Source organism: Pseudophryne corroboree, chromosome 5, assembly GCF_028390025.1.
Source record: "Pseudophryne corroboree isolate aPseCor3 chromosome 5, aPseCor3.hap2, whole genome shotgun sequence".
In the NCBI taxonomy this organism is placed as follows: domain Eukaryota; kingdom Metazoa; phylum Chordata; class Amphibia; order Anura; family Myobatrachidae; genus Pseudophryne; species Pseudophryne corroboree.
The window spans coordinates 231,577,476-231,602,054 of NC_086448.1; the positions used below are offsets into that span (position 1 = coordinate 231,577,476).

The 24,579-nt window shown below is 48.9% G+C and overlaps 1 protein-coding gene across 4 annotated transcripts in view; it reads right to left on the reverse strand.

The window, feature by feature from the left end:
• The window catches only part of DAZL (deleted in azoospermia like), a 510,616-nt gene that overhangs the window by 321,104 nt on the left and 164,933 nt on the right, over window positions 1-24,579 (reverse strand). For all 4 annotated transcript variants that reach the window (XM_063922172.1, XM_063922170.1, XM_063922169.1 and 1 more), the window contains exon 4: window positions 250-301. In XM_063922172.1, coding sequence (XP_063778242.1) covers window positions 250-301 — 52 coding nt within the window. The remainder of the gene's footprint in view (window positions 1-249; window positions 302-24,579) is intronic.

The following is a 24,579-nucleotide window of genomic DNA, read 5'->3' on the forward strand; positions in this document are numbered from 1 at the left end:
TCCAGAGTGCCAGGAAAAGGGAGGCTGAAGTGACCGGGCAAGAGTCTGGTTTATTGACTAGTACAATCATATAAATTACTAGATTTTATCTGGCAGATTGATAGGTTACCTACTCCTGAAGTACACATTTACAGTACGGAACGAGTGACTTTTGTTGGTAAAACTACTGTATTAGTTTGTGAGTACACAATGGGTGAGGTTTGTCTGAATAGGCACCAAAATTTGAAAAGGGTGCAGATCTGTACTTACATCCACTATCTTCTGAACATCCACATCATCATAAAAGGAGACAAAACCGTATCTAGGGAGAAAACAAATTTGTACACGGTTGGAAAAACTCACAAATCACTATTTTAAATATAAAATCAAGATTAGTTTAAAATAAGATTTTACTTACTGGTAAATCTATTTCTCGTAGTCCGTAGTGGATGCTGGGGACTCCGTAAGGACCATGGGGAATAGACTGGCTCCGCAGGAGACATGAGCACTTTAAGAAAGAATTTAGATTCTGGTGTGCTCTGGCTCCTCCCTCTATGCCCCTCCTCCAGACCTCAGTTAGAGAAACTGTGCCCGGAAGAGCTGACAGTACAAGGAAAGGATTTTGATAATCCAGGGCAAGATACATACCAGCCACACCAATCACACCGTATAACTTGTGATAACCTTACCCAGTTAACAGTATGAACAACAGAGCAACAGTCCAACCCTGATGCAACTATAATATAACCCTTATTTAAGCAATAACTATATACAAGCATTGCAGAAGAAGTCCGCACTTGGGACGGGCTCCCAGCATCCACTACGGACTACGAGAAAGATTTACCGGTAAGAAAAATCTTATTATCTCTAACGTCCTAGTGGATGCTGGGGACTCCCTAAGGACCATGGGGGATTATACCAAAGCTCCCAACCGGGCGGGAGAGTGCGGATGACTCTGCAGCACCGATTGAGCAAACACAAGGTACTCCTCAGCCAGGATATCAAACTTGTAGAACTTTGCAAAAGTGTTTGAACCTGACCAAGTAGCCGCTCGGCAAAGCTGTAATGCAGAGACCCCTCGGGCAGCCGCCCAAGAAGAGCCCACCTTCCTTGTGGAATGGGCCTTAACCGATTTAGGCAGCGGCAATCCAGCAGCAGCATGAGCCTGCTGAATCGTGTTACAGATCCAGCGAGCAATAGTTTGCTTTGAAGCAGGCGCCCCAAGCTTGTTGGAAGCATACAGGATAAACAAAGATTCTGTTTTCCTGACACTAGCCGTTCTGGCTACATAAACCTTCAAAGCCCTGACCACATCCAGTAACTCGGAATCCTCCAAGTCAGTAGTAGCCACAGGCACCACAATAGGTTGGTTTATATGAAAAGATGAAATCAATTTCGGCAGAAATTGTGGGCGGGTCCGCAATTCTGCTCTATCTGCATGGAAAACCAGATAGGGGCTTTTATGTGACAAAGCCGCCAACTCTGACACACGCCTAGCCGAAGCCAAGGCTAGTAGCACAACCACCTTCCACGTGAGATATTTCAACTCTTCCGTTTTTAGTGGTTCAAACCAGTGGGATTTCAGGAAACTCAACACCACGTTAAGATCCCAAGGTGCCACTGGAGGCACAAAATAAGAATTTACTTACCGATAATTCTATTTCTCGGAGTCCGTAGTGGATGCTGGGGTTCCTGAAAGGACCATGGGGAATAGCGGCTCCGCAGGAGACAGGGCACAAAAAGTAAAGCTTTAGGATCAGGTGGTGTGCACTGGCTCCTCCCCCTATGACCCTCCTCCAAGCCTCAGTTAGGATACTGTGCCCGGACGAGCGTACACAATAAGGAAGGATTTTGAATCCCGGGTAAGACTCCTACCAGCCACACCAATCACACTGTACAACCTGTGATCTGAACCCAGTTAATAGTATGATAACAGCGGAGCCTCTGAAAAGATGGCTCACAACAATAATAACCCGATTTTTGTAACTATGTACAAGTATTGCAGATAATCCGCACTTGGGATGGGCGCCCAGCATCCACTACGGACTCCGAGAAATAGAATTATCGGTAAGTAAATTCTTATTTTCTCTATCGTCCTAGTGGATGCTGGGGTTCCTGAAAGGACCATGGGGATTATACCAAAGCTCCCAAACGGGCGGGAGAGTGCGGATGACTCTGCAGCACCGAATGAGAGAACTCCAGGTCCTCCTTAGCCAGGGTATCAAATTTGTAGGATTTTACAAACGTGTTTGCCCCTGACTAAATAGCCGCTCGGCAAAGTTGTAAAGCCGAGACCCCTCGGGCAGCCGCCCAAGATGAGCCCACCTTCCTTGTGGAATGGGCATTTACATATTTTGGCTGTGGCAGGCCTGCCACAGAATGTGCAAGCTGAATTGTATTACACATTCAACTAGCAATAGTCTGCTTAGAAGCAAGAGCATCCAGATTGTTTGGTGCATACAGGATAACAGCAAGTCAGTTTTCCTGACTCCAGCCGTCCTGGAACCTATATTTTCAGGGCCCTGACAACATCTAGCAACTTGGAGTCCTCCAAGTCCCTAGTAGGTGCAAGGCACCACAATAAACTGGTTCAGGTGAAACACTGACACCACCTTAGGGAGAGAACTGGGGACGAGTCCGCAGCTCTGCCCTGTCCAAATGGACAAACAGATATGGGCTTTTTTGAGAAAAAAACCACCAATTTGACACTCGCCTGGTCCAGGCCAGGGCCAAGAGCATGGTCACTTTTCATGTGAGATGCTTCAAAACCACAGATTTGACTGGTTTTAAACCAATGTGATTTGAGGAATCCCAGAACTACGTTGAGATCCCACAGTGCCACTGGAGGCACAAAAGAGGTTGTATATGCAATACTCCCTTGACAAACTTCTGGACTTCAGGAACTGAAGCCAATTCTTTCTGGAAGAAAATCGACAGGGCCGAAATTTGAACCTTAATGGACCCCAATTTGAGGCCCATAGACACTCCTGTTTGCAGGAAATGTAGGAATCGACCGAGTTGAAATTTCTTCGTGGGGCCTTTCTGGTCTCGCACCACGCAACATATTTTTTCCACATGTGGTGATAATGTTGTGCGGTCACCTCCTTTCTGGCTTTGACCAGGGTAGGAATGACCTCTTCCGGAATGCCTTTTTCCCTTAGGATCCGGCGTTCCACCGCCATGCCGTCAAACGCAGCTGCGGTAAGTCTTGGAACAGACATGGTACTTGCTGAAACAAGTCCCTTCTTAGCGGCAGAGGCCATAAGTCCTCTGTGAGCATCTCTTGAAGTTCCGGGTACCAAGTCCTTCTTGGCCAATCCGGAGCCATGAGTATAGTTCTTACTCCTCTACGTCTTATAATTCTCAGTACCTTAAGCAGAGGATGGAACACATACAACGACTGGTACACCCACGGTGTTACCAGAACGTCCACAGCTATTGCCTGAGGGTCTCTTAACCTGGCGCAATACCTGTCCCGTTTTTTGTTCAGACGGGACGCCATCATGTCCACCTTTGGTATTTCCCAACGGTTTACAATCATGTGGAAAACTTCCCGATGAAGTTTCCACTCTGCCGGGTGGAGGTCGTGCCTGCTGAGGAAGTCTGCTTCCCAGTTTCCATTCCCGGAATGAAACACTGCTGACAGTGCTATCACATGATTTTCCGCCCAGCGAAAAGTCCTTGCAGTTTTTGCCATTGCCCTCCTGCTTCTTGTGCCGCCCTGTCTATTTACGTGGGCGACTGCCATGATGTTTTTCCCACTGGATCAATACCGGCTGACCTTGAAGCAGAGGTCTTGCTAAGCTTAGAGCATTATAAATTTAGCCTTAGCTCCAGTATATTTATGTGGAGAAAAGTCTCCAGACTTGATCACACTCCCTGGAAATTTTTTTTCTTTGTGTGACTGCTCCCCAGCCTCTCGGGCTGGCCTCTGTGGTCACCAGCATCCAATCCTGAATGCCGAATCTGCGGCCCTCTAGAAGATGAGCACTCTGTAACCACCACAGGAGAGACACCCTTGTCCTTGGATATAGGGTTATCCGCTGATGCATCTGAAGATGCGATCCGGACCATTTGTCCAGTAGATCCCACTGAAAAGTTCTTGCGTGAAATCTGCCGAATGGAATTGCTTCGTAGGAAGTCACCATTTTTACCATGGCCCTTGTGCAATGATGCACTGATTTTAGGAGGTTCCTGACTAGCTCTGATAACTCCCTGGCTTTCTCTTCCGAGAGAAACACCTTTTTCTGGACTGTGTCCAGAATCATCCCTAAGCACAGGAGACTTGTCGTCGGGATCAGCTGCGATTTTGGAATATTTAGAATCCACCCGTGCTGTTGTAGCAGTATCCGAGATAGTGCTACTCCGACCTCCAACTGTTCCCTGGACTTTGCCCTTATCAGGAGATCGTCCAAGTAAGGGATAATTAAGACGCCTTTTCTTCGAAGAAGAATTATCATTTCGGCCATTACCTTGGTAAAGACCCGGGGTGCCGTGGACAATCCAAACGGCAGCGTCTGAAACTGATAGTGACAGTTCTGTACCACGAACCTGAGGTACCCTTAGTAATAAGGGCAATTTTGGGACATGGAGGTAAGCATCCCTGATGTCTCGGGACACCATATAGTCCCCTTCTTCCTGGTTCGTTATCACTGCTCTGAGTGACTCCATCTTGATTTGAACCTTTGTAAGTGTTCAAATTTTTTTAGATTTAGAATAGGTCTCACCTAGCCTTCTGGCTTCAGTACCACAATATAGTGTGGAATAATACCCCTTTTCTTGTTGTAGGAGGGGTAATTTAATTATCACCTGCTGGGAATACAGCTTGTGGATTGTTTCCCATACTGCCTCCTTGTCGGAGGGAGACCTTGGTAAAGCAGACTTCAGGAGCCTGCGAAGGGGAAACGTCTCGACATTCCAATCTGTACCCCTGGGATACTACTTGTAGGATCCAGGGGTCCTGTACGGTCTCAGCGTCATGCTGAGAGCTTGTCAGAAGCGGTGGAACGCTTCTGTTCCTGGGAATGGGCTGCCTGCTGCAGTCTTCTTCCCTTTCCTCTATCCCTGGGCAGATATGACTCTTATAGGGACGAAAGGACTGAGGCTGAAAAGACGGTGTCTTTTTCTGCAGAGATGTGACTTAGGGTAAAAACGGTGGATTTTCCAGCAGTTGCCTTGGCCACCAGGTCCGATGGACCGACCCCAAATAACTCCTCTTCCTTTATACGGCAATACACCTTTGTGCCGTTTGGAATCTGCATCACCTGACCACTGTCGTGTCCATAAACATCTTCTGGCAGATATGGACATCGCACTTACTCTTGATGCCAGAGTGCAAATATCCTCTGTGCATCTCGCATATATAGAAATGCATCCTTTAAATGCTCTATAGTCAATAAAATACTGTCCCTGTCAAGGGTATCAATATTTTTAGTCAGGGAATCCGACCAAGCCACCCCAGCTCTGCACATCCAGGCTGAGGCGATCGCTGGTCGCAGTATAACACCAGTATGTGTGTATATACTTTTTATGATATTTTCCAGCCTCCTGTCAGCTGGCTCCTTGAGGACGGCCCTATCTATAGACGGTACCGCCACTTGTTTTGATAAGCGTGTGAGCGCCTTATCCACCCTAAGGGGTGTTTCCCAACGCGCCCTAACATCTGGCGGGAAAGGGTATACCGCCAATAATTTTCTATCGGGGGGAACCCACGCATCATCACACACTTCATTTAATTTATCTGATTCAGGAAAAACTACGGTAGTTTTTTCACATCCCACATAATACCCTCTTTTGTGGTACTTGTAGTATCAGAAATATGTAACACACCTCCTTCATTGCCCTTAACGTGTGGCCCTAATAAGGAATACGTTTGTTTATTCACCGTCGACACTGGATTCAGTGTCCGTGTCTGTGTCTGTGTCGACCGACTAAAGTAAACGGGCGTTTTAAAACCCCTGACGGTGTTTTTGAGACGTCTGGACCGGTACTAATTGTTTGTCGGTCGTCTCATGTCGTCAACCGACCTTGCAGCGTGTTGACATTATCACGTAATTCCCTAAATAAGCCATCCATTCCGGTGTCGACTCCCTAGAGAGTGACATCACCATTACAGGCAATTGCTCCGCCTCCTCACCAACATCGTCCTCATACATGTCGACACACACGTACCGACACACAGCACACACACAGGGAATGCTCTGATAGAGGACAGGACCCACTAGCCCTTTGGAGAGACAGAGGGAGAGTTTGCCAGCACACACCAAAAACGCTATAATTATATAGGGACAACCTTATATAAGTGTTTTCCCTTATAGCATCTTTTTTATATATTTCTTACGCCAAATTAGTGCCCCCCCTCTCTGTTTTAACCCTGTTTCTGTAGTGCAGTGCAGGGGAGAGCCTGGGAGCCTTCCCTCCAGCCTTTCTGTGAGGGAAAATGGCGCTGTGTGCTGAGGAGATAGGCCCCGCCCCTTTTTCGGCGGCCTCGTCTCCCGCTCTTTAACGGATTATGGCAGGGGTTAAATATCTCCATATAGCCCCCGGAGGCTATATGTGAGGTATTTTTTGCCAAAAATAGGTTTACATTTGCCTCCCAGGGCGCCCCCCTCCCAGCGCCCTGCACCCTCAGTGACTGCCGTGTGAAGTGTGCTGAGAGGAAATGGCGCACAGCTGCAGTGCTGTGCGCTACCTTAAGAAGACTGAGGAGTCTTCTGCCGCCGATTCTGGACCTTCTTCTCGTTTCAGCATCTGCAAGGGGGCCGGCGGCGAGGCTCCGGTGACCATCCAGGCTGTACCTGTGATCGTCCCTCTGGAGCTAATGTCCAGTAGCCAAAGAAGCCAATCCATCCTGCACGCAGGTGAGTTCACTTCTTCTCCCCTAAGTCCCTCGTTGCAGTGATCCTGTTGCCAGCAGGACTCACTGTAAAATAAAAAACCTAAGCTAAACTTTTCTAAGCAACTCTTTAGGAGAGCCACCTAGATTGCACCCTTCTCGGCCGGGCACAAAAATCTAACCGAGGCTTGGAGGAGGGTCATAGGGGGAGGAGCCAGTGCACACCACCTGATCCTAAAGCTTTACTTTTTGTGCCCTGTCTCCTGCGGAGCCGCTATTCCCCATGGTCCTTTCAGGAACCCCAGCATCCACTAGGACGATAGAGAAAAGGGGGCTGAATATGCAGCACTCCCTTTACAAACTTCTGAACTTCAGGTAGAGAAGTCAACTCCTTTTGAAAGAAAATGGATAGGGCCGAAATCTGGACCTTAATGGACCCCAATTTAAGGCCCAAATTCACTCCTGACCGTAGGAAGTGAAGGAAACGGCCCAGCTGGAATTCCTCCGCAGGGGCATTCCTGGCCTCACACCAAGCAACATATTTTCGCCATATACAGTGATAATGTTGAGCTGTCACGTCCTTCCTAGCCTTTATCAGCGTAGGAATGACTTCATCCGGAATGCCTTTCTCTGCTAGGTCCGGCGTTCAACCGCCATGCCGTCAAACGCAGCAAGTCTTGGAACAGACAGGGCCCCTGTCGCAACAAGTCCTGTCTTAGAGGAAGAGGCCACGGCCCTTCGTGACCAATCTGGAACAATGAGTATCGTTCTCACTCCTCTTTTTCTTATTATTCTCAGCACCTTGGGTATGAGAGGAAGAGGAGGAAATACATAGACCGACTGGAACACCCACGGTGTCACCAGGGCGTCTACAGCTATCGCCTGAGGGTCTCTTGACCTGGCGCAATACCTCTATTTTTTTGTTGAGGCGTGATGCCCTCATCTGTGCGAAAACTTCCTGATGAAGTCCCCACTCTCCCGGATGGAGGTCGTGTCTGCTGAGGAAGTCTGCTTCCCAGTTGTCCACTCCCGGGATGAACACTGCTGACAGTGCGCTTACGTGATTTTCCGCCCAGCGAAGAATTCTGGTGGCTTCCGCCATCGCTACCCTGCTCCTTGTGCCGCCTTGTCGGTTTACATGAGCCACTGCGGTGATGGTGTCTGACTGAATCAGAACCGGTTGGTCGCAAAGCAGGGTCTCCGCTTGACGTAGGGCGTTGTATACGGCCCTTAGTTCCAGGATGTTGATGTGAAGGCAAGTCTCCTGACTTGACCACAGACCTTGGAAATTTCTTCCCTGTGTGACTGCTCCCCACCCTCGAAGGCTTGCATCCGTGGTTACCAGGACCCAGTCCTGAATGCCGAATCTGCGGCCCTCGAGAAGGTGAGCATTCTGCAGCCACCACAGGAGAGACACCCTGGCCCTGGGGGATAGGGTGATTAACCGATGCATCTGAAGATGTGATCCGGACCACTTGTCCAGTAAGTCCCATTGAAAGGTCCACGCATGGAACCTGCCGAAGGGAATAGCCTCGTATGATGCCACCATCCTTCCCAGGACTCGAGTGCAGTGATGACTTGACACCTGTTTTGGTTTTAATAGGTTCCTGACCAGTGTCATGAGCTCCTGAGCTCTCTCTATCGGGAGATAAACCCTTTTCTGGTCTGTGTCTAGAATCATGCCTAGGAAAGGCAGACGAGCCGTAGGAACCAACTGCGACTTTGGAATATTTAGAATCCAGCCGTGTTGCCGTTACACTTCCAGAGAAAGTGCTACGCTGATCAGCAACTGCTCTCTTGATACCACTTTTAGGAGATCGTCCAATTATGGGATAATTGTGACACCTTGCTTCAGCAGGAGTACCATCATTTCCGCCATTACCTAAGTAATTATTCTCGGTGCCGTGGAGAGACCAAATAGCAACGTCTGAAATTGGTAATGACAATCCTGTACCACAAACCTGAGGTACGCCTGATGAAGTGGATAAATGGGGACATGAAGGTATGCATCCTTTATGTCCAGAGACACCATAAAATCCCACCCTTCCAGGCTTGCGACGACCGCTCTCAGCGTTTCCATCTTGAACTTGAACCTTTTCAAGTATATGTTCAGGGATTTTAAATTCAATATGGGTCTGACCGAACCGTCCGGTTTCGGGACTACAACATGGTCGAATAATAACCCCCTCCTTGTTGGAGGGGAACCTTGACCACCACCTGTGGAAGATACAATTTGTGAATTGCAGTTAACACTATTTCCCTCTCGTGGGGGGAAGCCGGCAGGGCCGTCGGTGAGGAGGCATCTCCTCGAAGTCCAGCTTGTATCCCTGAGACACAATATCTATTGCCCAGGGATCCAACAGGGAGTGAACCCACTTGTGGCTGAAATTTCGAAGACGTGCCCCCACCGGGCCTAGTTTCGCCTGTGGAGCCCCAGCGACATGCGGTGGATTTTGAAGAGGCCGGGGAGGACTTCTGTTCCTGGGAACTAGCTGTGTTGTGCAGCTTCTTTCCTCTGCCCCTGCCTCTGGCAAGAAAGGACGCACCTCGGACTTTCTTGTTTCTTTGTGATCGAAAGGACTGTATTTGATAATGTCGTGCTTTCCTAGGCTGTGCTGGAATATAAAGCAAAATATCAGAATTACCAGCTATAGCTGTGGAGACCAGGTCCGAGATCCCTTCTCCACACAATGCTCAGCCTTATAAGCTAAACCTTCCATATGCCTCTTAAGTCAGCATCACCTGTCCATTGCATGTTCCACAGGACACGACAAGCAGAAATCGACATAGCGTTGACTCTAGAACCCAGTAGACTAATGTCTCTTTGGGCATGTTTTATATATATATATATATATATATATATATATATATATATATATATATATATATATATATATATATATTATATATATATATATATATATCTATATATATATATATATATATATATCTATATCTATATATCTATATATATATCTATATCTATATCTATATCTATCTATATATATATATATATATATATATATATATATATATATATCTATATATATCTATATATATATATATCTATATATCTAAAATTCCCATATGACCGGCACTCCAAACAACTTGTTAAATACCTGGGTGCCCTCCCACGGTCCAAACAGAGCAGATACCGAGAGCAAGTTCAGGCGGCACTCCACGGATTTTCAAAACAAATGAGACAGCTACACAGGCTTGATTGTCAACGTTTCAACAAATGAGACAGCTACACAGGCTTGATTGTCAACGTTTCAGGTGCTGTTTAATCACACCTTTCGTCAGGATATCCTGACGAAAGGTGTGATTAAACAGCACCTGAAACGTTGACAATCAAGCCTGTGTAGCGGTCTCATTTGTTTTGAAAATCCGTGGAGTGCCGCCTGAACTTGCTCTCTCTCTCTCTCTATATATATCTCTCTATATATCTATATATCTATATATATATATATATATATATATATATATATATCTATCTTCACCGGTAATTCTATTTCTCGTAGTCCGTAGTGGATGCTGGGAACTCCGTAAGGACCATGGGGAATAGACGGGCTCCGCAGGAGACTGGGCACTCTAAGAAAGAATTAAGACTACTGGTGTGCACTGGCTCCTCCCTCTATGCCCCTCCTCCAGACCTCAGTTAGGGAAACTGTGCCCGGAAGAGCTGACACAACAAGGAAAGGATTTGGAATCCCGGGTAAAACTCATACCAGCCACACCAATCACACCGTACAACTCGTGATAACTATACCCAGTTAACAGTATGAATAACAACTGAGCCTCACTGAACAGATGGCTCATAACAATAACCCTTTAGTTAGGCAATAACTATATACAAGTATTGCAGACAATCCGCACTTGGGATGGGCGCCCAGCATCCACTACGGACTACGAGAAATAGAATTACCGGTGAGTAAATTCTTATTTTCTCTGACGTCCTAGTGGATGCTAGGAACTCCGTAAGGACCATGGGGATTATACCAAAGCTCCCAAACGGGCGGGAGAGTGCGGTTGATTCTGCAGCACCGAATGAGCAAACTCAAGGTCCTCCTCAGCCAGGGTATCAAACTTGTAGAATTTTGCAAACGTGTTTGATCCCGACCAGGTAGCAGCTCGGCAAAGTTGTAAAGCCGAGACCCCTCGGGCAGCCGCCCAAGAAGAGCCCACCTTCCTCGTGGAATGGGCTTTTACAGATTTAGGATGCGGTAGTCCAGCCGCAGAATGTGCAAGTTGAATCGTGGAGCAGATCCAGCGAGCAATAGTCTGCTTAGAAGCAGGAGCACCCAGCTTGTTGGGTGCATGCAGGATAAACAGCGAGTCAGTCTTTCTGACTCTAGCCGTCCTGGAAACCTAGATTTTCAGGGCCCGGACTACGTCCAGCAACTTAGAAGCCTCCAAGTCCCGGGTAGCCGCAGGCACCACAATAGGTTGGTTCAAATGAAACGCTGAGACCACCTTAGGGAGGAATTGGGGACGAATCCTCAATTCTGCTCTGTCCATATGGAAGATCAGATAGGGGCTTTTACAGGACAAAGCCGCCAATTCTGACACCCGCCTAGCCGAAGCCAAGGCCAAAAGCATGACCACTTTCCACGTGAGATATTTTAATTCCACGGTCTGAAGTGGCTCAAACCAATGTGATTTTAGGAAATCCAACACAACGTTGAGATCCCAAGGTGCCACTGGGGGCAAAAAGGGGGCTGAATATGCAGCACTCCCTTAACAAACGTCTGAACTTCAGGCAGTGAAGCCAGTTCTTTTTGAAAGAAAATAGACAGGGCCGAAATCTGGACTTTAATGGATCCCAATTTTAGGCCCATAGTCACTCCTGATTGTAGGAAGTGCAGAAATCGACCCAGCTGAAATTCTTCAGTGGGGGCCTTCATAGCCTCACACCAAGCAACATATTTTCGCCATATGCGGTGATAATGTTTTGCTGTCACATCCTTCCTAGCTATTATCAGCGTAGGAATGACTTCAACCGGAATGCCCTTTTCCATCAGGATCCGGCGTTCAACCGCCATGCCGTCAAACGCAGCCGCGGTAAGTCTTGGAACAGACAGGGCCCCTGCTGTAGCAGGTCCTGTCTGAGAGGCAGAGGCCAAGGGTCCTCTGAGATCATTTCTTGTAGTTCCGGGTACCAAGTCCTTCTTGGCCAATCCGGAACGATGAGTCTAGTTCTTACTCCTCTCTTTTTTATTATCCTCAGCACCTTTGGTATGAGAGGAAGAGGAGGGAACACATAAACCGACTGGTACACCCACGGTGTCACTAGAGCGTCCACAGCTAACGCCTGAGGGTCTCTTGACCTGGCGCAATATCTTTTTAGCTTTTTGTTGAGGCGGGACGCCATCATGTCCACCTGTGGCCTTTCCCAACGATTTACAATCAGCTGGAAGACTTCTGGATGAAGTCCCCACTCTCCCGGGTGGAGGTCGTGCCTGCTGAGGAAGTCTGCTTCCCAGTTGTCCACTCCCGGAATGAACACTGCTGACAGTGCTATCACGTGATTTTCCGCCCATCGGAGAATCCTTGTGGCTTCTGCCATCGCCATCCTGCTTCTTGTGCCGCCCTGTCGGTTCACATGGGCGACCGCCGTGATGTTGTCTGACTGAATCAGCACCGGCTGGTTTTGAAGCAGGAGTCTTGCCTGACTTAGGGCATTGTAAATGGCCCTTAGTTCCAGAATATTTATGTGTAGGGAAGCCTACTGACTCGACCATTGTCCTTGGAAGTTTCTTCCCTGAGTGACTGCCCCCCAACCTCGGAGGCTTGCATCCGTGGTCACCAGGACCCAGTCCTGTATGCCGAATCTGCGGCCCTCGAGATGAGCACTCTGCAGCCACCACAGCAGAGACACCCTGGCCCTCGGGGACAGGGTGATCAGCCGATGCATCTGAAGATGCGATCCGGACCACTTGTCTAACAGATCCCACTGAAAGATCCTTGCATGGAACCTGCCGAATGGAATTGCCTCGTAAGAAGCTACCATCTTTCCCAGGACTCGCGTGCAGTGATGCACCGACACCTGTTTTGGTTTCAGGAGGTCTCTGACCAGAGATGACAACTCCTTGGCCTTCTCCTCCGGGAGAAACACCTTCTTCTGTTCTGTGTCCAGAATCATACCCAGGAACAGCAGACGCGTCGTAGGAACCAGCTGCGACTTTGGGATATTCAGAATCCAGCCGTGCTGTTGTAGCACTTCCTGAGATGGTGCTACTCCGACCAACAACTGCTCCCTGGACCTCGCCTTTATAAGGAGATCGTCCAAGTACGGGATAATTATAACTCCCTTCTTTCGAAGGAGTATCATCATTTCGGCCATTACTTTGGTAAATACCCTCGGTGCCGTGGACAGACCAAACGGCAACGTCTGGAATTGGTAATGGCAGTCCTGTACCACAAAACGGAGGTACACCTGGTGAGGTGGGTAAATGGGGACATGCAGGTAAGCATCCTTGATGTCCAGTGATACCATGTAATTCCCCTCTTCCAGGCTTGCAATAACCTCCCTGAGCGATTCCATTTTGAACTTGAACTTCCTTATATAAGTGTTCAAGGATTTTTAATTTAGAATGGGTCTCACCGAACCGTCTGGTTTCGGTACCACAAACATTGTGGAATAGTAACCCCGTCCCTGTTGAAGGAGGGGAACTTTTATTATCACCTGCTGGAGGTACAGCTTGTGAATTGCCGCCAGCACTACACCTCCCTGTCCTGGGGAGCAGCTGGCAAGGCTGATTTGAGGTAACGGCGAGGGGGAGACATCTCGAATTCCGGCTTGTATCCCTGAGATACCACTTGTAGAACCCAGGGATCCACCTGTGAGCGAACCCACCGGTCGCTGAAGTTCCGGAGACGGGCCCCCACCGCACCTGGCTCCACCAGTAGAGCCCCAGCGTCATGCGGTGGATTTAGTGGAAGCAGGGGAGGATTTTTGTTCTTGGGAACTGGCTGTATGGTGCAGCTTTTTCCCTCTACGCCTGCCTCTGGGCAGAAAGGACGCGCCTTTAACCCGCTTGCCTTTCTGGGGCCGAAAGGACTGTACCTGATAGTACGGTGCCTTCTTAGGCTGTGAGGGAACCTGAGGTAAAAATGTCGACTTCCCAGCTGTTGCTGTGGAAACGAGGTCAGAGAGACCATCCCCAAACAATTCCTCACCCTTGTAAGGCAAAACCTCCATGTGCCTTTTAGAATCCGCATCACCTGTCCACTGCAGAGTCCATAATACTCTCCTGGCAGAAATGGACATTGCATTAATTCTAGATGCCAGCCGGCAAATATCCCTCTGTGCATCTCTCATATATAAGACTACGTCTTTAATATGCTCTATGGTAAGCAATATAGTGTCCCTGTCAAGGGAATCAATGTTATCAGACAGGAATCAGACCACGCTGCTGCAGCACTGCACATCCATGCTGAAGCAATAGCAGGTCTCAGTATAGTACCTGAGTGTGTATATACAGACTTCAGGATAGCCTCCTGCTTTCTACCCGCAGGCTCCTTTAAGGCGGCCGTATCCTGAGACGGCAGTGCCACCTTTTTTGACAAGCGTGTGAGCGCTTTATTCACCCTCGGGGATGTCTCCCAACGTAACCTGTCCTCTGGCGGGAAAGGGTACGCCATCAGTAACTTTTTAGAAATCACTAGCTTCTTATCGGGGGAAGCCCACGCTTCTTCACACACTTCATTCAACTCATCTGATGGGGGAAAAACCACTGGTTGCTTTTTCTCCCCAAACATAATACCCTTTTTAGTGGTACCTGGGTTAATGTCAGATGTGCAACACATTTTTCATTGCCGTAATCATGTAACGGATGGCCCTCGTGGAATGTACATTAGCCTAGTCATCGTCGACACTGGAGTCAGACTCCGTGTCGACATCTGTGTCTGCCATCTGAGGTAGCGGGCGTTTTTGAGCCCCTGATGGCCTTTGAGACGCCTGGGCAGGCACTGGCTGAGAAGCCGGCTGTCCCACAGCTGTTATGTCATCGAACCTTTTATGTAAGGAGTTGACACTGTCGTGTAAAACCTTCCACATATCCATCCACTCTGGTGTCGACCCCGCAGGGGGTGACATCACATTTATTGGCACCTGCTCCGCCTCCACATAAGCCTCCTCATCAAACATGTCGACACAGCCGTACCGACACACCGCACACACACAGGGAATGCTCTGACTGAGGACAGGACCCCACAAAGTCCTTTGGGGAGACAGAGAGAGAGTATGCCAGCACACACCACAGCGCTATATAAACAGGGATTTACACTACACAAAGTGATTTTCCCTATAGCAGCTATATAAATACAGTTTTGCGCCTAAATTTAGTGCCCCCCCCCCTCTCTTTTTTACCCTTTGAGCCTGGAAACTGCAGGGGAGAGCCTGGGGGAGCTGTCTTCCAGCGGAGCTGTGAAGAGGAAATGGCGCCAGTGTGCTGAGGGAGATAGCCCCGCCCCCTTCACGGCGGGCTTCACCCGCTCTTTTATTATTATGGCAGGGGATTTTTGCACATATATAGTTTATTAAACTATATTATGTGCTTTTTGCCAATTTAAGGTACTCTAATTGCAGCCCAGGGCCCAGTTTTCCTGACTCCAGCCGTCCTGGAACATATACTTTTCAGGGCCCTGACTACGTCCAGTAACTTGGAATCCTCCAAGTCCCAAGTAGCCGCAGGCACCACAATAGGTTGGTTCACATGAAAAACTGATACCACCTTAGGAAGGAATTGGGAACGAGTCCTCAATTCCGCCTTATCCATATAAAATACAGATAAGGGCTTTTGTATGACAAAGCCGCCAATTCTGATACACGCCTGGCCGACGCCAAGGCCCACAGCATGACCACTTTCCACGTGAGGTATTGTAGCTCCACGGATTTAAGTGGCTCAACCCAATGCGACTTCAGGAAATCCAACACCACGTTGAGATCCCATGGTGCCACTTGAGGCACAAACGGGGGCTGACTATGCAGCACTACCTTAACAAAAGTCTGAACTTCAGGCAGTGAAGTCAGTTCTATTTTGGAAGAAAATCGATAGAGCCGAAATCTGGACCTTCATGGAACCCAATTTTAGGCCCATAGGCACCTCTGACTGTAGGAAGTGCAGAAATCGACCTAGCTGAAATTTCTCCTTTGGGGCCTTCCTGGCCTCACAGCACGCAACATATTTCCGCCATATGCGGTGACAATGGTTTGCGTTCACTTCTGTCCTAGCTTTAAATAGCGTAGGTATAACTTCCTCCGGAATGCCCATTTCCTTCAGGATCCGGCGTTCAACCGCCATGCCGTCCAACGCAGCCGCGGTACGTCTTGGAACAGACAGGCCCCCTGCTGCAGCAGGTCCTGTCTGAGCGGCAGAGGCCATGGGTCCTCTGAGATCATTTCTTGGAGTTCTGGGTACCAAGCTCTTCTTGGCCAACCCGGAACAATGAGTATAGTTCTTACTCCTCTCCTTCTTATTATTCTCATTACCCTGGGTAAGAGAGGCAGAGAAGGGAACACATACACCGACTGGTACACCCACGGTGTTACCAGAGCGTCCACAGCTATCGCCTGAGGGTCCCTTGACCTGGCGCAATATCTTTGTAACTGTTTGTTGAGGCGGGACGCCATCATGTCCACCTGTGGCCTTTCCCAACGGTGTACAATCATTTGGAAGACTTCTGGATGAAGTCCCCACTCTCCCGGGTGGAGGTCGTGTCTTCTGAGAAAGTCTGCTTCTCAGTTGTCCACGCCGGGAACGAACACTGTTGACAATGCTAACACATGATTTTCTGCCCATCGGAGAATCCTTGTGGCTTCTGCCATCGCGCTTCTTGTGCCGCCCTGTCGGTTTACATGAGCGACTGCCGTGATGTTGTCTGACTGGATCAGCACCGGCCGGTGTTGAAGCAGGGTCTAGCCTGACTTAGGGCATTGTAAATGGCCCTTAGTTCCAGAATATTTATGTGTAGGGAAGTCTCCTGACTTTTCCATAGCCTTGGAAGTTTCTTCCCTGTGTGACTGCCCCCCCAGCCTCGAAGGCTGGCATCCGTGGTCACCAGGACCCAGTCCTGTATGCCGAATCTGCGGCCCCCTAGAAGATGAGCACTCTGCAGCCACCACAACAGCGACACCCTGGCCCTTGGAGACAGGGTTATCCGCCGATGCATCTGAAGATGCGACCCGGACCACTTGTCCCACAGATCCCACTGGAAGATTCTTGCATGGGACCTGGCGAATGGAATTTCTTCGTAAGAAGCTACCATCTTTCCCAGGGCTCGCGTGCATTGATGCACCAACACCTGTATTTGTATTAGGAGGTCTCTGTCTAGAGACAACAACTCCTTGGACTTCTCCCCAAGGAGAAACACATTTTTATCCTGTTCTGTGTCCAGAACCATACCCAGGAACAGTAGACGCGTCATAGGAACCAGCTGCAACTTAGGAATAATCAGAATCCAGCCGTGCTGGTGTAGCACTTCCCGAGATAGTGCTACTCCGACGAACAACTGCTCCCTGGACCTCGCCTTTATAAGGAGATCGTCCAAGTACGGGATAATTATTTCGGCCATTACCTTGGTAAATACCTCGGTGCCGGGGACAGACCAACGGCAACGTCTGGAATTGGTAATGACAATCCTGTACCACAATTTTGAGGTACTCCTGGTGAAGAGGGTAAATAAGGACATGCAGGTAAGCATCCTTGATGTCCAGTGATACCATGAAATTCTCCAGGCTTGCAATAATCACCCTGAGCGATTCCATTTTGAACTTGAACCTTCGTATATAAGTGTTCAAGGATTTCAATTTTAGAATGGGTCTCACCGAACCGTCTGGTTTCGGTACCACAACATTTTGGAATAGTAACCCCGGCCTTGTTGAAGGAGGGGTACCTTGATTTCACCTGCTGGAAGTACAGCTTGTGAATTGCCGCCAGTACTACCTCCCTTTCTCCGAGGGCAGCAGGCAAGGCTGATGTGAGGTAACGGCCAGGGGGAGTCGCCTCGAACTCCAGCCTGTATCCCTGTGATACTACTTGCAGAACCTAGGGATCCACCTGTGGGCAAGCCCACTGGTCCCTGAAGTTCCCGAGACGCGCCCCCACCGCACCTGTCTCCACCTGTGGAGCCCCAGCGTCATGCGGTGGACTCAGAGGAAGCGGGGGAAGATTTTTGATCCTGGGAACTGGCTGTCTGGTGCAGCATTTTCCTTCTTCCCTTGCCTCTGTGCAGAAAGGAAGCGCCTTTGACCCGCTTGCTTTTCTGAAGCCGAAAGGACTGTACCTGAAAATAAGAATTTACTTACCGATAATTCTATTTCTCATAGTCCGTAGTGGATGCTGGGACTTCCGTAAGGACCATGGGGAATAGCGGCTCCGCAGGAGACTGGGCACAAAAAGTAAAAGCTTTAGACTAGCTGGTGTGCACTGGCTCCTCCCCCTATGACCCTCCTCCAAGCCTCAGTTAGGATACTGTGCCCGGACGAGCGTACATAATAAGGAAGGATTTTGAATCCCAGGTAAGACTCATACCAGCCACACCAATCACACTGTACAACCTGTGATCTGAACCCAGTTAACAGTATGATAAACGTAGGAGCCTCTGAAAAGATGGCTCACAACAATAAACAACCCTATTTTTCTGTAATAATAACTATATACAAGTATTGCAGACAATCCGCACTTGGGATGGGCGCCCAGCATCCACTACGGACTATGAGAAATAGAATTATCGGTAAGTAAATTCTTATTTTCTCTGACGTCCTAGTGGATGCTGGGACTTCGTAAGGACCATGGGGATTATACCAAAGCTCCCAAACGGGCGGGAGAGTGCGGATGACTCTGCAGCACCGAATGAGAGAACTCCAGGTCCTCCTCAGCCATGGTATCGAATTTGTAAAATTTTGCAAACGTGTTTGCCCCTGACCAAGTAGCTGCTCGGCAAAGTTGTAAAGCCGAGACCCCTCGGGCAGCCGCCCAAGATGAGCCCACTTTTCTTGTGGAATGGGCTTTAACAGATTTTGGCTGTGGCAGTCCTGCCACAGAATGTGCAAGCTGAATTGTACTACAAATCCAACGAGCAATCGTCTGCTTAGAAGCAGGAGCACCCAGCTTGTTGGGTGCATACAGGATAAACAGCGAGTCAGATTTTCTGACTCCAGCCGTCCTGGAAACATATATTTTCAGGGCCCTGACTACGTCCAACAACTTGGAGTCCTCCAAGTCCCTAGTAGCCACAGGCACCACAATAGGTTGGTTTATGTGAAAAGCTGAAACCACCTTAGGGAGAAATTGAGGACGAGTCATCAATTCTGCCCTGTCTGAATGAAAAATTAGGTAAGGGCTTTTATATGACAAAGCCGCCATTGCTGAGACACGCCTGGCTGACGCCAGAGCTAACAGCATGACCACCTTCCATGTGAGATATTTTAATTCCACAGTGGTGAGTGGTTCAAACCAATGTGATTTTAGGAACCCTAAAACTACATTGAGATCCCAAGGTGCCACTGGTGGCACAAAAGGAGGTTGTATATGCAGTACCCCCTTGACAAACGTCTGAACTTCAGGCAATGAAGCCAGTTCTTTCTGGAAGAAGATCGACAGGGCCGAAATTTGAACCTTAATGGATCCTAATTTTAGGCCCATAGACAGTCCTGTTTGCAGGAAATGCAGGAAACGACCCAGTTGAAATTCCTCTGTGGGGGCCTTCTTAGCCTCACACCAGGAAACATATTTTCGCCAAATGCGGTGATAATGTTTCGCAGTTACATCCTTCCTGGCTTTGATCAGGGTAGGGATGACTTCATCTGGAATGCCTTTTTCCATCAGGATCCGGCGTTCAACCGCCATGCCGTCAAACGCAGCTGCGGTAAGTCTTGGAACAGACAAGGACCCTGCTGGAGCAGGTCCTTTCTTAGAGGTAGAGGCCACGGGTCCTCCGTGAGCATCTCTTGCAGTTCCGGGTACCAAGTTCTTCTTGGCCAATCCGGAGCCACGAGTATAGTCTTCACTCCTCTCCTTCTTATGATTCTCAGTACTTTTGGAATGAGAGGCAGAGGAGGGAACACATACACCGACTGGTACACCCACGGTGTTACCAGAGCGTCCACCGCTATTGCCTGAGGGTCCCTTGACCTGGCGCAATATCTGTCCAGTTTTTTGTTGAGACGGGACGCCATCATGTCCACCTTTGGTTTTTCCCAACGGTTTACAATCACTTGAAAGACTTCTGGGTGAAGTCCCCACTCCCCCGGGTGGAGGTCGTGTCTGCTGAGGAAGTCTGCTTCCCAGTTGTCCACTCCCGGAATGAACACTGCTGACAGTGCCACCACATGATTTTCCGCCCAGCGAAGAATCCTTGCAGCTTCTGCCATTGCCCTCCTGCTTCTTGTGCCGCCCTGTCTGTTGACGTGGGCGACTGCCGTGATGTTGTCCGATTGGATCAATACCGACTGACCCTGAAGCAGAGGCCTTGCTTGACTTAGGGCATTGTAAATGGCCCTTAGTTCCAGGATATTTATGTGAAGAGACGTTTCCATGCTTGACCACAAGCATTGGAAATTTCTTCCCTGTGTGACTGCTCCCCAGCCTCTCAGGCTGGCATCGGTGGTCACCAGCATCCAATCCTGAATGCCGAATCTGCGGCCCTCTAGAAGATGAGCACTCTGTAACCACCACAGGAGAGACACCCTTGTCCGTGGAGATAGGGTTATCCGCTGATGCATCTGAAGATGCGATCCGGACCATTTGTCCAGCAGATCCCACTGAAAAGTTCTTGCATGGAATCTTCCGAATGGAATCGCTTCGTAAGAAGCCACCATTTTTCCCAGGACTCTCGTGCATTGATGCACTGACACTTGGCCTGGTTTTAGGAGTTTCCTGACTAGCTCGGATAACTCCCTGGCCTTCTCCTCCGGGAGAAACACCTTTTTCTGGACTGTGTCCAGAATCATCCCCAGGAACAGTAGACGTGTTGTTGGAATCAGCTGTGATTTTGGGATATTTAGGATCCACCCGTGCTGACGTAGCACTACCTGAGATAGTGCTACTCCGACCTCTAACTGTTCCCTGGACCTTGCCCTTATCAGGAGATCGTCCAAGTAAGGGATAATTAAGACGCCTTTTCTTCGAAGAATCATCATTTCGGCCATTACCTTGGTAAAGACCCGTGGTGCCGTGGACAATCCAAACGGCAGCGTCTGAAACTGATAATGACAGTTTTGTACCACAAACCTGAGGTACCCTTGGTGAGAAGGGTAGATTGGGACATGGAGATAAGCATCTTTGATGTCCAGAGACACCATATAGTCCCCTTCTTCCAGGTTCGCTATCACTGCTCTGAGTGACTCCATCTTGAATTTGAACCTTTTTATGTAAGTGTTCAAGGATTTTAGATTTAAAATTGGTCTCACCGAGCCGTCCGGCTTCGGTACCACAAACAGCGTGGAATAATACCCCTTTCCCTGTTGTAGGAGGGGTACCTTGATTATCACCTGCTGGGAATACAGCTTGTGAATAGCTTCCACTACCGCCTCCCTGTCGGAGGGAGACATTGGTAGAGCAGACTTCAGGAACCGGCGAGGGGGAGACGTCTCAAATTCCAATTTGTACCCCTGTGATACTACCTGCAGGATCCAGGGGTCCACTTGCGAGTGAGCCCACTGCGCGCTGAAATTCTTGAGACGGCCCCCCACCGTGCCTGAGTCCGCTTGTAAGGCCCCAGCGTCATGCTGAAGACTTGGCAGAAGCGGAGGAGGGCTTCTGCTCCTGGGAAGAGGCTGCCTGGTGCAGTCTTTTTCCCCTTCCTCTGCCCCGGGGCAGAAATGAGTGGCCTTTTGCCCGCTTGCCCTTATGGGAGCGAAAGGACTGAGTTTGAAAAGACGGCGTCTTTTTCTGCTGAGAGGTGACCTGGGGTAAAAAGGTGGATTTTCCAGCCGTTGCTGTGGCCACCAGGTCCGATAGACCGACCCCAAATAACTCCTCCCCTTTATACGGCAATACTTCCATATGTCGTTTGGAATCCGCATCACCTGACCACTGTCGCGTCCATAACGCTCTTCTGGCAGAAATGGACATCGCACTCACTCTAGATGCCAGGGTGCAAATATCCCTCTGTGCATCTCGCATATATAGTAATGCATCCTTTAAATGCTCTATAGTTAATAATATACTGTCCCTATCCAGGGTATCAATATTTTCAGTCAGGGAATCCGACCAAGCCACTCCAGCACTGCACATCCAGGCTGAGGCGATTGCTGGTCGCAGTATAACACCAGTATGTGTGTATATACCTTTTAGGATATTTTCCAGCCTTCTATCAGCTGGTTCCTTAAGGGCGGCCGTATCGGGAGACGGTAACGCCACTTATTTTGATAAGCGTGTGAGCGCCTTATCTACCCTAGGGGGTGTTTCCCAACGTGCCCTAACCTCTGGCGGGAAAGGGTATAATGCCAATAATTTTTTAGAAATTAGCAGTTTATCGGGGGAAACCCACGCTTCATCACACACCTCATTTAATTCATCTGATTCAGGAAAAACTACGGGTAGTTTTTTCACACCCCACATAATACCCTTTTTTGTGGTACTTGTAGTATCAGAAATGTTCAAAACCTCCTTCATTGCCGTGATCATGTAACGTGTGGCCCTACTGGAAAATACGTTTGTTTCCTCACCGTCGACACTGGAGTCAGTGTCCGTGTCTGTGTCGACCTGAGGTAACGAGCGCTTTAGAGCCCCTGACGGTGTTTGAGACGCCTGTACAGGTATTAACTGATTTGCCGGCTGTCTCATGTCGTCAACAGTCTTTTGTAAAGTGCTGACACTATCACGTAATTCTTTCCATAAGACCATCCAGTCAGGTGTCGACTCCCTAGGGGGTGACATCACTAACACAGGCAATTGCTCCGCCTCCACACCATTTTCCTCCTCATACATGTCGTCACAACGTACCGACACACAGCGCACACACACAGGGAATGCTCTGATAGAGGACAGGACCCCACTAGCCTTTGGGGAGACAGAGGGAGAGTTTGCCAGCACACACCAGAGCGCTATATATATATATATATATATATATATATATATATATATAGATATATATATATATAGATATATATATATATAGGGATAACCTTATATAAGTGTTTTTCCCTAATATAGCTGCTGTATATATTTATATGCCAATTTAGTGCCCCCCCTCTCTTGTTTTACCCTGTTTCTGTAGCAGGACTGCAGGGGAGAGTCAGGGAGCCTTCCTCCAACGGAGCTGTGAGGAAAAAATGGCGCCAGTGTGCGGAGGAGATAGGCTCCGCCCCCTTTTCGGCGGCCTTTCTCCCGCTTTTTTATGGAAAAATTGGCAGGGGTTAAATGCATCCATATAGCCCAGGAGCTATATGTGATGTATTTTTTGCCAAAAAAGGTGTTTTTATTGCGTCTCAGGGCGCCCCCCCCCCCAGCGCCCTGCACCCTCAGTGACCGGAGTGTGAAGTGTGCTGAGAGCAATGGCGCACAGCTGCGGTGCTGTGCGCTACCTTATTGAAGACAGGACGTCTTCTGCAACCGATTTTCCGGACCTCTTCCGTCTTCTGGCTCTGTAAGGGGGACGGCGGCGCGGCTCTGGGACCCATCCATGGCTGGGCCTGTGATCGTCCCTCTGGAGCTGATGTCCAGTAGCCTAAGAAGCCCAATCCACTCTGCACGCAGGTGAGTTCGCTTCTTCTCCCCTTAGTCCCTCGGTGCAGTGAGCCTGTTGCCAGCAGGTCTCACTGAAAATAAAAAACCTACTTTAAACTTTTACACTAAGCAGCTCAGGAGAGCCCCTTAGCCTGCACCCGTCTCGTTCGGGCACAAAAATCTAACTGAGGCTTGGAGGAGGGTCATAGGGGGAGGAGCCAGTGCACACCAGGTAGTCCTAAAGCTTTTTACTTTTGTGCCCAGTCTTCTGCGGAGCCGCTATTCCCCATGGTCCTTTCGGAGTCCCCAGCATCCACTAGGACGTTAGAGAAATAAAAAACCTAAAATATACTTTCTTTCTAGGAGCTCAGGAGAGCCCCTAGTGTGCATCCAGCTCAGCCGGGCACAAGAATCTAACTGAGGTCTGGAGGAGGGTCATAGTGGGAGGAGCCAGTGCACACCAGGTAGTCCTAAAGCTTTCTTTAGTTGTGCCCAGTCTCCTGCGGAGCCGCTATTCCCCATGATCCTTACGGAGTCCCAGCATCCACTTAAGGCGTTAGAGAAAAACCTAATAAATACTTTTTTTTTTACTAGAAGCTCAGGAGAGCCCCTAGTGTGCAACCAGCTCGAGCCGGGCACAGATTCTAACTGAGGTCTGGAGGTGGGGCATAGAGGGAGGAGCCAGTGCACACCAGTAGTCCTAATTCTTTCTTAGAGTGCCCAGTCTCCTGCGGAGCCCGTCTATTCCCCATGGTCCTTACGGAGTTCCCAGCATCCACTAGGACGTCAGAATATATATATACATATATACACACATACATACACACATTCTAGGGACTCAATCTCTGCTGATAAGGTATCTGTCCATGCTGCTACAGCGCTATAAACCCATGCCGACACAATCGCCGGTCTGAGTAGTGTACCAGAAAGTGTGTAAATGGACTTCAAAGTACTTTTACTGCATGCTATCTGCAGGATCCCTGAGGATAGCTGTTAAGTCAGCGCTACGTTTTGGGCAAACGTGACACCCTAGGGGAAGATTCCAATCGTATCCTGGCCCTAATAGGGAAAGGATACTCCCTGAGAATTCTT